The sequence below is a fragment of the Trichechus manatus genome, unplaced genomic scaffold, assembly GCF_000243295.1.
Source record: "Trichechus manatus latirostris isolate Lorelei unplaced genomic scaffold, TriManLat1.0 scaffold00075, whole genome shotgun sequence".
Lineage (NCBI taxonomy): Eukaryota > Metazoa > Chordata > Mammalia > Sirenia > Trichechidae > Trichechus > Trichechus manatus.
Genome location: NW_004444011.1, coordinates 6,814,270 through 6,829,260, shown reverse-complemented (window position 1 = coordinate 6,829,260; position 14,991 = coordinate 6,814,270). Strand labels below are relative to the sequence as shown.

The window sequence follows — 14,991 nt, the reverse complement described above, 5'->3', positions numbered from 1 at the left end:
TCAACAGATCTCCTGTAAGCAGCTTACAGATTCGCTATGATCAACCAGGCAACAGCAGTTTGGAAAATCTGCCTCCAGTAGCAGCAAGCATAGAACAGCTTTTGGAGAGGCAGTGGAGTGAAGGACAGCAATTTTTACTAGAGCAGGGTACTCCTAGTGACAGTAAGTATTCTTTTTTGGTTTTAAATAAAGATGGATAGATGGATGGACAGACAGACAGGTGGATGGATGCAGAAGATAATCTTCATTCAGAATAGCAATGAAATTATGATAAAGGTTTTATATAATATGGTGATACAGTATAATTTAGTGCTTTTATAGAACAGTTTTACTGCCTGAGTTTGAATTCTGTTGTTACCTTTTATCAAAAGTATGAGCTTGGGAAAATTTCTTAATCTTTATGTACTTTAGTCTTCCGTGTATAGAATGAGAAGAATAACGTACCTATATAGTAGGGTTGTTACGAGGATTAAATGACAAAAAAATAAAAAAGAACATTTTCTGGCACATAAAAAGTACTTATATGTTAGCTGGTTATCATTATTGTTTATAATTATTATAATATTGGTACTTAGTTTCTCTGTTGTACTTTGTTCTTATCGATTTTTAAGTTTTACTAAAACACATGAGCTGTATCTTCTTTTAGCTTAATTGTTTGAAGAAAACTTGCTCACCTCTGGAGAATATATGTGTGTGCCAGAGAAATAGTATTCTGGCTACCGAGCCCCTTGGTTTTTCAGTTTGGAGGAGGAAGAATAATAATTACTAAATTATGTATATGCACACACACATATATAATTATTAAATGTATTTATTAAATAAAACTATATATGCATACTTAATATCTTTACGATTTTCAGTGTTAGGGCTTGTAAAAATGTCAAAAAGCGTGGTTACTGCAGATGGTGGTTAGCTGAAGAAGTGGCCTTGTGTTAAGGATATATTATTCTTTGAAAAAAAAATAGTTTTCTTCATTTTTGGATATAAAGTTTGGCTACTTTATTTTATTTAAAATTTTTTTGCTTATTGTTAGTGAGCCAAGTGCCGTGAGTTGGTATTTTCATGAATGGTGCCCGGACAAAAAATGCTAATTGTGAGGAAATTCATGCCGGGATAATCCTTTAAACATGATAGCTGGAGGACAGGTTTAGCTTATTCTTACTGCATCTCATTTGGGTACACTGAGGGTTTCTTTGTGGGATCTTGAAGAGGAAGCATAAAAGTTAAATCCTTGGGAATGACCATATGTGTCTGTACCAGTAGAGTTGTGTCTTTTGAAGGCCCTGAGGTCATGTTAAACAAATAAAACTTTTTAATACATAGAATTTTTAAAGTGTCTGTCACCATGGCATAACAGCAGCAAACTGTGTTGTCAGTTGGGAGGCCTGAGTTGTGGAAGGAATTGAGACTATATTCGATATTTGAGATTCGAGGTGATGGGGCGAGACAAAAACCGAGCCTATTTGCAGATGATGTGCCTCTATCTGGGAATAGAGTAGCGGCTGCAGTGCACACACAGTGCTCCCTGCTGGGGGATATGTGGATCAACATGTTTAGCTGCTGAAATTGGAAGCTTCTTACCAGAAGTCTGGTGGTAGAATTAGATTAAAACAAGCAAGAAACAGAAACTTGTGCTTTTATTGTGGCAAAGGATTTGCGTTGGTGAGATGCTTTTCCATTTAAATATGATTTTAATGAAACGTCATGGCAACCACTTTGAATTTTTAATTAGACTTTTAGTTTGATGAATATAAAACATTCTCATCAGTTCTCTTTGAGAATGGAAATTATCTGAATAAGGTGGGTTTTTTTTTTTTTTTTTTTTGGTATGTGGCATCAAAGTTTCCAGGAGAAACATCTAGAAATGCTCTCTCGTTAGGCTTATATATGTATAAATACACTCTAATATATTACATATGCATATAAATTGAGGAATAAAACCTAATCACTTAGAAATATTTTACAGAATTTCTACGTTTCTATTTTATTTGTAAAATTATTGACAGTTATGTCATTAAAATGCTTCGTCCTGTGTGTGGACTTGTCTTTATTAAAAACATCCAAATGTTTGCTAGTTTTAGGAATGCTGAAGTCATTACACCAACTTCAAGTTGAGAATCGAAGATTAGAGGAACAGATTAAAAACTTGACTGCCAAAAAAGAACGCCTTCAGTTATTGAATGCACAGCTTTCAGTGCCTTTTCCAACAATAACAACAAATCCTAGTCCATCTCATCAAATACATGCATTTTCAACACAGACTGGTAAGTTTGAAAATATTTGTTATGTATTTAAGGAAAACAGAATGGACTTTTAATGTTTTTTTCATAAGTGAGAAATAACTGGCCCGCAGTTAACGTGAATATGTAGAAAGGTCATTTTAAAAGGGCATGAAGAATACTGTTAAGTGATCGACTTGAATATGCTCTAACTTCTTTAGTATATAATTTAATGATAACATTTATTAAAATGTTTAAATGTTTCTTTATTGAATATCAATAGAGTCATAGATTTTTCTATTTAAACTGGTTTTAGGAATAGCAAGACTTAATATTTTAAGTGTTTTTAATAGGCTTCAGCATAAACTCTTAAAAAAACCTTTAGTCTTACACATAATGTAATTTAATAAGGTAAACAAGTTTTTTTTTTGTCTTTTATTATTCTAGCTCCTACTACGGATTCCTTAAACAGCAGTAAGAGCCCTCATCTAGGAAACAGCTATTTACCTGATAATTCACTTCCTGTGTTAAATCAGGTAATTTTGCTATCGTTATTTTCATTTGTGTGTTTTACCTGTGAACAATAGTATATTACATAAATGGCTTAAAATTATTAAACACTTTTGCTGTGTTCTTTACAGGTTAAGTTTCTGTTTTCTCTTACTTTAGGACTTAACCTCCAGTGGACAAAGCACCAGCAGTTCATCAGCTCTTTCTACTCCACCTCCTGCTGGGCAGAGTCCAGCTCAACAAGGCTCAGGAGTTAGTGGAGTTCAACAGGTCAATGGTGTGCCAGTGGGGGCACTAGCTAGTGGAATGCAGACTGTAACATCCACCATTCCTGCAGTGCCTGGAGTGGGTGGAATAATTGGAGCTTTGCCAGGTAACCAACTGGCAATCAATGGCATTGTAGGAGCTTTAAATGGGGTTATTCAGACCCCTGTCACAATATCCCAGAACCCTGCCCCCCTCACCCACACGACTGTACCACCTAATGCAACACATCCAATGCCAGCTTCACTGACAAACAGGTAAGAAACTTCTTAAATATATTTTGGTTGTTTTAATGTAGCATAGTACCAGTGTTGTTAATGGTTTAGTAAGCTTCTGCTTTTCCTTTTTTCATATTGGGATTTCTCGTGTGTTCCTTGTGGATGTACTCTAAGGGGGGAAAAAAACTAAGCATATTATGCGCAGAGCCATTTATTTTTGAAACTTAAGTAATTCTGATTCAAACAAAATTAAATCAATTTTAGTAAAATAAAGTATTAAACAATTTCTGTGCTGAAAATTTTAGTCTTGGTCTGTGATGTGTATTTTAAAATGTTACTTTTTCTTATTCCCTTGTATATTGCATTCATGTATCATAAATTCTGAAGAAAGGTAATATTGTAATGGTTATCACAACTGAATATTGGTTTCTTAAAATTCAGCTGTGTACTTTGATCATAACTTTATAATCAAAGATTTTTGATATAGGATAAAGGTCAGATATTTATCTAGAATTTTCAGGCAGAGAGACTTATTTCATTGTACTGGAATTTCATTTGAATGTTTGTTCAAAATAAGGGGAACTAATGCCATGTTGTTTATTAAACATACTTTTGGGGAATAAATAATTTTAAATAGATTTGCAGTGGATATTAACAGCTATTTCTTGGGGCTTTTTATTGGTGCTTAATTTTACTGACTATTGGGACTATTAAAAAAGGTTAGGTCACATCAGTTGGTAGTATATTTGGATTCTTTTTTTGTTTTTAAATACATGCTACTTAGTATGAGTTACTTAAATTATCCTTGAATTATTAAAAATAAATTATTATTATACGTACTTTAAAAAAAAAACATGTAAATTTCTATTCCATAAAATGAGTTGGTGTCTATTTGGTTTTAATAAAAAGAAAATCAAAACATTTCTTGCCAATGAGAATTCTTACTTAGCTGAGTGTTTAGTGGGGAGAGAGATAAGCAATAATTTGTACATTATCAATTTCAAAAATGTTATAATTAAAAGTTTGACTTGTTAATTTATTTAACATCAAATTGAGAAGTTTAATTTTACATTTAAAAAAATACCTTAAAGGTATATATTAGAAAGTAAGAATTTTAATCATTTTTCAGTGCCTCAGGACTAGGATTACTTTCTGACCAGCAAAGACAAATACTTCTTCATCAACAGCAATTTCACCAGCTGTTAAATTCTCAACAGCTCACACCAGTAAGTTCTTTCTTTTGATAATATTTCATTTTTATTAGGAGGAAGTGATCTAAGTTACAGTAGTCAATATGGGTATAGATTATGCCTTTGTGAAATAACATTATTGAGTGCATAATCCAATAATAGTTTTTCATGCCATTTGAAATAGTCTGTAATACCTGTAGTGGCATAACATTCACTTATTCACTCAGAAATATTGGAACACATACCACAGTACTGTTGTAAGCTCTGGTGATACAGTCGTAAATAAGACATAAGTCTGTATTTTCATAGAGCAGCATTCTGGTGGGAAAGACGGACAATAAATATATACATTTTGGTAGGGATAAATACTGAGAAGAAAAATAAAGCAGGATGGAGAGATGAACAGTGGCGTGTAGGCCATTTTAGATAGGGTGGCCCAATGTCTGTGAGGAGGTGACTTTTGAGTATAGACCTGAATAAAAGTTGAAGGAGCATGCCTTTTTGACTTTGGGCAGGGGGAAGATAGAGAGCATTTCAGGCAGAAGGGAATGACAGCTGTATAAGACCTGAGCTGAGTGAAGGGGAGCCTAGAGCAGGAAAGCTGTTCATAATTTTTAAAAAATCTTTTTATTGAAATTTTCAAGCATACCAAAAGCTAGTGAGCATAGTATACTGAAGCCCTGTGCACTTAGCATTCTATACCTAGCTTTAATAATTATTCCTGTTTTGTTAATCTTATTTCATATATCCTTACTTTTTCTCCAAGATGATTATTATTATTTTTAATTGTACTTTAGATGAAGGTTTACAGAACAAACTAGCTGCTCATTAAACAGTTAGTACACATACTGTTTTATGACATTGGTTAACAACCCCACAGCATGTCAACACTCTCCCTTCTCGACCTCCCCAAGATTATTTTGAAGAATTAATTGGCAGGTTTTGAACAGAATAGTGACATAATAATGATTTACGTATCTAATAGATTAGCTGCTGTAATAGTCTACATGTGTTGAGAGGGAAGTGACGCCAAAAGTAGAAACAAGTAGGTTATTGGAATAGTCCAGATAGGAGATGTTGGTGTCTTAAAATCACATGGTATATAGTGGTGAAAAACTATTTGAAATTGAGGTCTGTTCTGAAGATAGAACCAACAAGACTTAGTCGTTAGACATATGAGAAAAAAGAATCTTGAATAATTGGATACTGCTTTTTACTGCGATTTAGAATAGGTCAGACAACAGGTTTTGAAGAGAAAATGAGATCTGTTGTAGACATACTAAGTCTGAGATGTCTGTTCAGATGTTCAAGTGAAATCTATAGTAGGCAGTTGTGTAATAGGAGTCCGGAGTCCAAGAGATAGGATTCAGTTGGAGATAAAAATCTGCTGCATATCTGATGTTTAGAGCTATGAGATTAGATGAGATCACCTAGAGGATGAGGTCTGAGAACCGATCTCTGGTCACTTTGGGAGAGGAGAATAATCTAGTAAAGGATACCAAGAAGAAGCGTTCAGCGAGTTAAGAGAACTGAGAGTGATGTCTTAGGAGCCAAGAGAAGAAAATGTTTCAAGAAAAGAAGAGGTCAGCTGTGTTAAATACTTCTGGTAGGTTAAGTAAGAATTGACCATTGGGTTTGGCCATCTGGAGGTCTTTGACAAAGGCAGTTTTGGTAGGATAAAAGCCTTATTAAATGACTTAACAGAAACTGGGAAGAGTTGCCAGTTTCCCTGGAAATGTATATAATGTGGATATATGGCTAGTGAATTTCATGACTGCCCCCTTTTAGGTGTGGAGTCATCGACATTATAGCCACTGTAAATAAGGTTGTCTGCATCCCGAAAGTGCCATGGACTAGAATCTAGTTAGAAGCCTGCCTGAAATCACTAGCCTCAGGCAGTAACCTCAGCTAACTGGATGTCATTGCCTCCCAAGGGAGTGGAATCACTTAACCCCAGGAAGATTGATAGGTAGAAAAATGCTTAAGTGAATCAAAGCTGTATTTTAATATTTTTGCATTAAGGAATCTGTAAAAATTTGATATTCTATGTACTTGGCAAAGTTCAAGGGATTTGGACCTTCGGAACAACAACTTCGTAACTCCAATTTAAAATATGTATTTGAATAATTGATTCAAGACCTGTGATCTTTACATTGTATGGGGTTGGAATATTTAGAAAACTTTATAGTCATTTTTTAAGTTTAATTTCATAGATTTATAAAAAAAATTGAGGACTTGAGAAGGTTTTGTTTGTTTAAAGTCATGAAATTGAAGTATTTAAGACATAAAATATATTACATTTATTGAAAATGGGAGGAGGGAAGGTGAAGATGGAGGATGGGCAACTCTCTCAGAGATTTTTGCTGTAAAAAGCAGAGAAATGAGCAGATAAAGGATGACATGGTATAAGAGGCTAGTTTTTATTCATTTTTAATAAGACAGCCTTATATCTATGTTGATGGGAAAATTTCTGGTGCAGGAAAAAGGAGGAATAGCAAAACAGGAAAGTTATAAAGAAGGGAGAAGAGATGGGAACAGCTTTCCATTGTAATAAGAGGCAGGCAGAGCAGATATAGGTGGATTTTATGATAGGAGATTGTGGAAATTCTCTTCTAATGTTTCTAATTTTCTTAATTAGAAGTAAAATCATCAGCAGAGTGATTTAGTTAGAGATGTTGGTAGTTAGAAGAGAGAATGTGAAATAGATAATCTTGGAGAATGCGAGAAAGAATTGAGTGAGGAAAATGTGGATGTGTGTGGTTCCAGTGCCAAGGCAGGAGTTGCCTTGTGGTCATAAATTTAAAGTGAGACCAGGTCACCATAGTTGTATGATTTTTCTCCAGCCCCATTTCCCTAGCACACTTCACTGGATTTGAACTGAAGTTGAAAGAGCTTCAGCCTTTGTTTACACTTTTTTCCAAAACATACTTGTCTACTTTGTTGTTTTAGTCAAAAATATATTGAAAATATTTGTTTTGATTCTGGATCATCATATTTGCTATCACTTTTCTTACAGTGGTATAAAGATAGATTGATTGTATATGAATTCTTAAATGCTTACACTAAAATGTGATTTTGTTATCTTCTTACCTCATCTTAATGTGAAATATTACCCAACCCCATTGCTTTGGTGTCAATTCCAACTCATAGCAACCCTGTAGGACAGACTAGAACTGCCCCATAGGGTTTCCAAGGCTATAATCTTCACGGAAGCAGACTGCCCCATCTTTCCTCCTGTGGAGCGACTAGTGGATTCAAACCACTGACCTTTTAGTTAGCAGCTGAATGCTTAACCACTGTGTCACCAGAGCTCCCTGTCTGAAATAGTAAACTCAGTTTATTTCAGGTTCTTCCTGTTATTCCAGATTTTACTCTAATAATAGCACGTGTAGATGTCTCATTTCTAGAACATAGTTGATTAAGAATTTTCAGCGTAAAGTGTTGCTTAGAGACCATAGGTTGTTGGGTGAAGTTTGTTCATTTACAGGCAGAACTTTACATAGGGAAAAATTTTGTTATTATATTATCATCTCCCTTCTTAAGAAAAACTCGACCCTACTTCCTCCAACTACTACCCTATTGCTATCTCTTCTCAACTAAATCCAATGATCAGTTCTGTTTCTTTATGTTATTTGACCTGTCAACAGCATTTGACATAGTCGATCACTCCCTTCTTGAAACACTTTCTTTCTGTACATTCCAGAATACCACGTTCTCTTGGTTTTCCTCATACCTAATTGTTGTTCCCTTTTAGTCTCTTTTTCTGGTTCCTCCTCTTCTCTTTTTTCGAGTGCCTTCCAACCGGAGGTGCTCATCTTCCAGCACTGTATCAGACAGTTTTCCACTGCTATTCATGAGGTTTTCACTGGCCAGTTTTTCTGGAAGTAGACTGCCAGGTAGAGGGTCAGCAAAAAAGAAGATGACCCTTGATGAGATGGATTGACACAGGGGCTGCAACAGTGGGCTCAAACATAGCAACGATTGTGAGCCTGGTACAGGACCAGGCAGTGTTTCGTTCTCTTGTACAGAGGGTTGCTATGAGTCGGAACCAACCTGAAAGCATCTAACAACAACCTCTTCTCTTTAGCCTCTTAACTTTAGAGTACTGTAGAATTCAGTGATCTCTCTAGTCTCATGGCTTTAAATACAATCTATATGGTGATATTTACATCTCCAGATATACATGCTCAGCCTTTTCTTCTCTCTTGAACTTCAAATTCCTGTCTCCAGCTGCCTACTTAATATTGGATATTTAAGAGATATTTCAAACATAACGTGTCCAAAACTGAACTGCTGCTACTCCTCCACAAACCTGGTCCACCCATAGTTTTCCTCACCTGAGTTAATGGGAACTCCATCCTTGCAGCTGCTCAAGCCAGAAACCTTGCAGTCGTCCTTCATTCCTCTGCTTAAAAATTTCCACTAGCTTCCTATTTTACTTTGAGTAAAGCCAAGAAGCCCTGGTGGCACAATGGTTAAGTGCTCAGCTGCTAACCAAAAGGTTGGTGGTTCAAACTTACCCATTGGCTCCACAAGATAAAGGTCTGGTGATGTGCTTCTGTAAAGATTACAACCCAGAAAAACCTATGGGGCAGTTCTACTTTGTCACATGGGGTCACTAGGAGTTGAAATCAACTGAACAGCACTCAACAACACCAACAAAGCCATAGTATTCATGGCTTACTACTGTGAGCGCCACATTCTTCTCTGACCTCCTACTTGCTCACTTCACTCCAGCACCACTGGTCTCCTTGCTCTTCCTAGCACTTTGCCTTTGAGCTGGCTGTTCCATCTGCCTAAAAATACACCCCACCCCCAGCTCATTCCCTCATCTCCTGTAAATGTGTATACCTTCTCAGTGAGAATTACCTTGACCAATCTATTTAAAATTATATCTGACTACTCCACCCCTGCCATAGTCTCTCACACACTTCTGTTTCCCCTTACACTTAGCATTTATCACCTTCTAACATTTTTTTTTCCTCCCCAGTGATGTATTTCAAGCACCTAGAACAGTGCCTGGCACATAGTATGCTCTCAGGAAATGTATGTTGAATGAAGTAAATGCTTGTTTTAAAGAATAGTCTCATACCTGCAACAAGAAAGCACCCTTAATATTAGGCATGAAAGAAAACTTTAAAGTACTTTAAGTCTGAACAGAATTATGGAAAGGAGGATTTGACCCACATGGTGCATTCTAAGATCAAATACAGATAACTTGTGATTTAATCGAAGTTCGGTGCTCTCCTCGATTATTGTGGATAACCTAATTTAAATATAGGTCTCCTGTGTTTATTTGGAAGGAGACCTGGTGGTGCAGTGGTTAAGTGCTCTGCCTCTAACCAGAAGGTTGGTGGTTTGAACCCACCAGCCACTCCGTGGAAGAAAGATGTGGCAGTCTGTTTCCGTAAAGATTACAGCCTTGGAAACCCTATGGGGGCAGTTCTGCTCTGTCCTATGGGTTTGCTGTGAGTTGGAATTGACTTGATGGCAATGGGTTTTTTAAATGTTTGACCTGTTTTAAAAATAATGATACTGATGATATTGATGTTTTGTAGTAGGTGGTTGTTATCTAGTACAACATAGTTTTCCAGATACCTGTTTTCTTTCTCAGCATGTGTATGACTAATATTTAAATATATAACATTAAAGCAAAGAATGAAAGAAGAAAGGCAGGCCTGATTCTGTGAATGGGAACTCATTTTTTCCCCACACGTTTATTTCTCAGGAACAGCATCAGGCCCTCCTGTATCAGTTAATGCAGCAGCATCACCACCAGCAGCACCACCAGCCTGAACTGCAGCAGATACAGATCCCCGGCCCAGCGCAAATACCAATAAACAACCTACTTGCAGGTACTCAGGCACCACCACTTCACACAGCTACCACCAATCCATTTCTCACAATCCATGGTGATAATACAAGTCAGAAAGTAACAGTAAGTATATTTTCTTTTTTGTATCTAATGAAATAATAAAAAGGATTTTAATGATTAATCAGAGATGATCATCTCTCTAGCCTTTTTTTCTTTTTTTAAGTAAGTATATTATTTTCCTGATAATTTCCTTTTAAAACTAGTTGTTTAAGCAGCTGGATATTATAAACACAAAGGACCTAAGACAATTTATACATCTTACATCAGTTTGAATTTGCACATTTGAAGGCTGTTTTATAATTCAGCAATTTTCAAAATAAAAATATGTTTTAGTTGGCAGGTTGTATGGGACAGTCCAACCAAAAGACAATAATTGGTGCTTTTTGAAAAGCTTTGTTTAATTATAGAACCAGTCTGTATAATATAGGAATATTGTTATTATTTTGCTCTAAAGTACTTTATAAAACTTAATTATATTTATAATACAGTTATTATTTAAATTTTAAGGCACTCCAATTATTCTACCAGATTACTCTTTTAAAGAAAATGTAATCTTATTTGTACTGAAAGTTAAAATCTAAATTCTTTATTTTATCAATTTCATGTAATTGGTAGCATCTTACACTTTCAGTGTAAAAGTTAATATAAATCAAAATTGGGTGCAGGAATAGTATAGTATACATATAGTAACACACATTTTAAGGCTGTTTCTTTCTGTTAATTCTCCCATTCAATTAGGTCTGCTTTACTGGAGTATATAGATGTTTCCCTTAAATTCCAGTTCAGGGCAGAACCCTGTTAGGGGAAGGATATTGGGATATAGAATGGATTGGACATCAGGAAAAGGAAGAGGGAAAGAATGAGGTGGGAGACTTGGCAAATAAAAGTGTTAAGAGTCACAGTGTTTGCTGTTTCCCACGACTTTGAAAGCTTTCTGTTTAGCATACTTTTAGTCTTTAGAAACTTTAGTTTGTACTTGGTAGCGAGACTTGATTCAAGATACAGGATTATTGTTGATCATTAACTCTTTAATGCTTTTTTGTTTGCCCCATTGTTTCTCTGACTCACTATTGTGAATACTGTCATTATCACAAACCTAGTTACCTTTCCAGTGTTTTGCTGACATGGGAAATTCCAGTGATTCTGTATTAATTTAGAAAAATTTTTGTACTGCTTTTCCTTAGTTTCTCAAGTTTTTTCTTGTATTATAAAGTGAATTAATTATAAACTAACTTTTCCTGATTTATGCAATAGGAAATGTATTTTTAATTAAAAAACCACAATAATATATAAAAATAGAGTGTTAATTAGCTGATGTAGGAAAAGCAGGACCGGGAAATAATATTTACCGAGCACCCTGCCACGGGCCAAACATCTTTGCTACATACAACCAGTTACCAGTAGCCATCGAGTCATCCCGACTCATGGCAACCCTATGTGTGCGGAGTAGAAGTACACTCCATAGGGTTTTCAAGGCTGTGACCTTTCAGAAGCCGATCTCCAGGTGTTTTTTCCAAGGCCTCTCTTGGTGGGTTTGAACTGTCAGCCTTTTGGTTAGTAGATGACTGCTTAACTGTTTGCGCCACCCAGAGCTCCTTTTTAGATACAGTGGCATACATTTCAATAGCAAAGATTCTAGTCTTTGAAATAATAGGTTGTATCTTCATTTTTTTTTAAATAGATTGTTAAATGGAGACTCAAAGAGGTTAAAATTCAAAGGACAGTTATAAATAGTAAAGAAGGGATCAGAATTCATGACTTCTTAGCGCATAGAAAATTCATTTTCCACAATACCATGTTACTGCTTCCCTGCAAAAGTCAATTTTGGAGAATGATTTCTACTCATTCCTTATGAATTCAGTTGGGCATACTACCTCTTATGTCTGTATGCTGTTGAATTTAGTGTTTTTAAAGCATTTACCAGTAAATTCATGTCTTTATATTATGCTGAAAAGTAGCCATGTTGACTTGCAGAACAAAAAGGAGTTACCATATATACCTCCTTTTATCTTGGTTACAATTTCAGTTAAGAGGATGTAATCTCTAGTGTTGGCCAGAAATTGATTTAGCTTATGCATCTGATTTTTTGGGTTTTTTTGTTTGTTTGTTTGTTTTAACCACAGAGACTTAGTGATAAAACTGGGCCTGTAGCTCCAGAGAAAAGTTGACACTCAAGAAACATCTAGAAATTGCTTATCCTGCTGTTCTAGCACTTCGTCTGGCTGCTGCTGCAGTCCTCTTTCTACACCTGTGAAGAAATGCAACAAGAAACTAACTGCACAACAAAGGTTAATTGCCAGAAGGACATTCTTGTAAGCTTTGACTAATTTTCTTGTTGCTTTGTTGCACTGAGGTAAAACTCCATATCCTCCCACTCCTCAGATTTTTTTTAACCTTTGAAAGAAAATTCAATAACTAATTTTTGTCAATGAAACAATTTACATGCAATGATTTTATCAACCTGAGAGAAATAGTTGATGCACAACTAATTTTGTTATAAATTGGAGATACGAATAGCAAACTGAAGACTTACTCCATTTACAAACTACTTGATTTTACTGTACAAATTGGAAAATGAAATATAATCTTTTGTTTGGGTTATTGTATGCTTTGTGAGTTAGGTTGTAAAACAAATTTTAAGGAACTGTCTAACTTTTACTGAAGTTTTACTGATTAAATATTTCAAATAAATAGGTTATCAACTGGGACTTGGCAATCTTTGTTCTAAAAATTTCTTTTCTAATGGGATTTGACCAATTCTTGGTAATCAAGTTAGGATGGTAATGTCTGCTTCTGCTAAAGGTAATTTTCTATTGCTAAATGCTTTTTCTTTTGTCTTAAGACCTACTCATTTTTTTAAAGAAACCTTGAGTTAAGTGAGTTCTAAGGCTGCTGGGGGAACCAGATCAATTGAAAGTGAAAGACTTCTTTCATAAAAAGGGGCCACTCTGAAAACTGCTAGTAGGGTTTGGCCTTAATCAAGTGCCTGTTAGTACCTCCATTGTGTTGAAATGGCTCTAGACAACTGAGCTTGCACTACAGTCAGTCCTTGTAAGTAGTAGGAATATTCAGTGTTACACCAGCAGCCTTCCCCATTGTTCTGCCTTTATGAAAAACTTTCTATGCCACTGTAGATAGCTCAGGCAAAACTATTACCTGGGTGTTTATCCACTAATGAGTCACAAGAAAAATGAGTGGATTTGGTAAGAATATGTACAATTTTCATTTAAAGATCTCCCTATTACTGCCAGTGATTAAAAAGCAAACAATAACAAAATACTACCACTACCACAGTTATTAAAACAGGTAAAACCTGTATTACAGCCTTTCTGCTTTTGGTAGCCAAGCTCCTGGTGTGATAGTCTGGCAGAGTATAAATTATACAATTGGAGATGTAATCATTGAACTGTTCTTAAGTGTGTGAATTATTAGTGGAAAAGACCCAGCTGTAATTAGACCTCCACTGTGTACTTAGCTGGAAGAACATGTTAATTCTGCAATATGTCTCTTGGTTAAACATTGCACAGTTCTTACCTCATTTCTGTAAATAAAGTTTTGTGAATCTGTTTTGTATTGTGAAAAATTCATAAGATAACATTGATATTTTGATTTGTAATATTTCTAATTGGTAGATTTAATTGAAAGTAAAATTAATTTATTTTTATATGTTCCGGGGAATTTTAAAGTCAAATTTTTTGTAGATAATTAAAATAAATCGGTGTGGTTTATTTTACAACCCACTGGTTGTTGTTCTGTAACAATTTGTATAAATGGTAAATTTTGAATGTGTTGTTATTTTACCTAGATGTAAAATTCCACATGTATTAAAGAGATTGTACAAAGTTTTGTTAATAAAATTTAATAATGTTTATAACTCTTTGCCATTCTTGTTTGGAGAGGATGAAGCTCCAGGAGACCATTGGAGCCTTGCCTCTGTAGTTTGTTCCAGTAGTCTTTGTGCTTTGTGTTTTGGATCATCAGGGTAATATCAGTTTGGAGTTAATGAAACTTTCCTCATGACTAGGCTCTGTACAGTGTACAAAGCAACAATGCATAGCAGTAGACCTTGTGTTCAAAGATCTTAATGACTAGATGTGAAGAAGAGCAGACTCTGAGAATTGCTGTGATGCAGAGAAGAGGGAAGTAATCACAGTGGCAGTAAAAGGAAAAGAAATTCCAGATGAGACAGTTAATTATAGCACATTAATAAAGTAGTATTCATACTTGATAAAGATTAAATTCCTCTTATTAGCTTTAACCAGAGGCATTAAGTGAAAGAAAAATCCAAATCTGTTGAGTGTTTTTTAGGTCTTGGTATGCATCCGAATCACCTGTGGTGTTTTTCAAAAGTATAAATGCTCAGACTTTATCCCAGACTCAATTGAATGAGAATATACTGGTCTATATAATTTGCTCCTAGTAATTAAGAGTTAGGGAGCCCTGGTGGCACAGTGGGTAAGTGCTCAGCTACTAACTGAAAGGTTGGAGGTTCAAACCCACCAGCTGCTCCGTGGGAGAAAGATGTGGCAGTCTGTTTCCGTAGAGATCATAGCCTGGGAAACCCTATGGGGCAGTTTAACTCTGTCCTATAAGGTTGCTATGAGTTGGAATCGACTCGACAGCAATGGGTTTGTTTTTTTTTTCATATGGTCGCTCTGAGTTGCAGTTGACTCAACAGCAACTGATAATTAAGAGCTGAATTAACAAGGAAAAGT

At 35.4% G+C, this 14,991-nt stretch overlaps 1 protein-coding gene across 9 annotated transcripts in view; it reads left to right on the top strand.

Moving 5' to 3' along the window:
- Window positions 1–14,785, top strand: part of MLLT10 (MLLT10 histone lysine methyltransferase DOT1L cofactor) — a 332,811-nt gene extending 318,026 nt beyond the window's left edge. For 8 of the 9 annotated variants that reach the window (XM_023735053.1, XM_023735051.1, XM_023735052.1 and 5 more), the window contains 7 exons: window positions 8–162; window positions 2,076–2,264; window positions 2,667–2,755; window positions 2,889–3,250; window positions 4,341–4,437; window positions 10,130–10,339; window positions 12,400–14,785. In XM_023735053.1, coding sequence (XP_023590821.1) covers window positions 8–162; window positions 2,076–2,264; window positions 2,667–2,755; window positions 2,889–3,250; window positions 4,341–4,437; window positions 10,130–10,339; window positions 12,400–12,444 — 1,147 coding nt within the window. In that variant the 3' untranslated portion in view covers window positions 12,445–14,785. The remainder of the gene's footprint in view (window positions 1–7; window positions 163–2,075; window positions 2,265–2,666; window positions 2,756–2,888; window positions 3,251–4,340; window positions 4,438–10,129; window positions 10,340–12,399) is intronic. The other variant, XM_023735050.1, reaches the window with a different exon arrangement.
- Window positions 14,786–14,991: the final 206 nt, after the last annotated feature.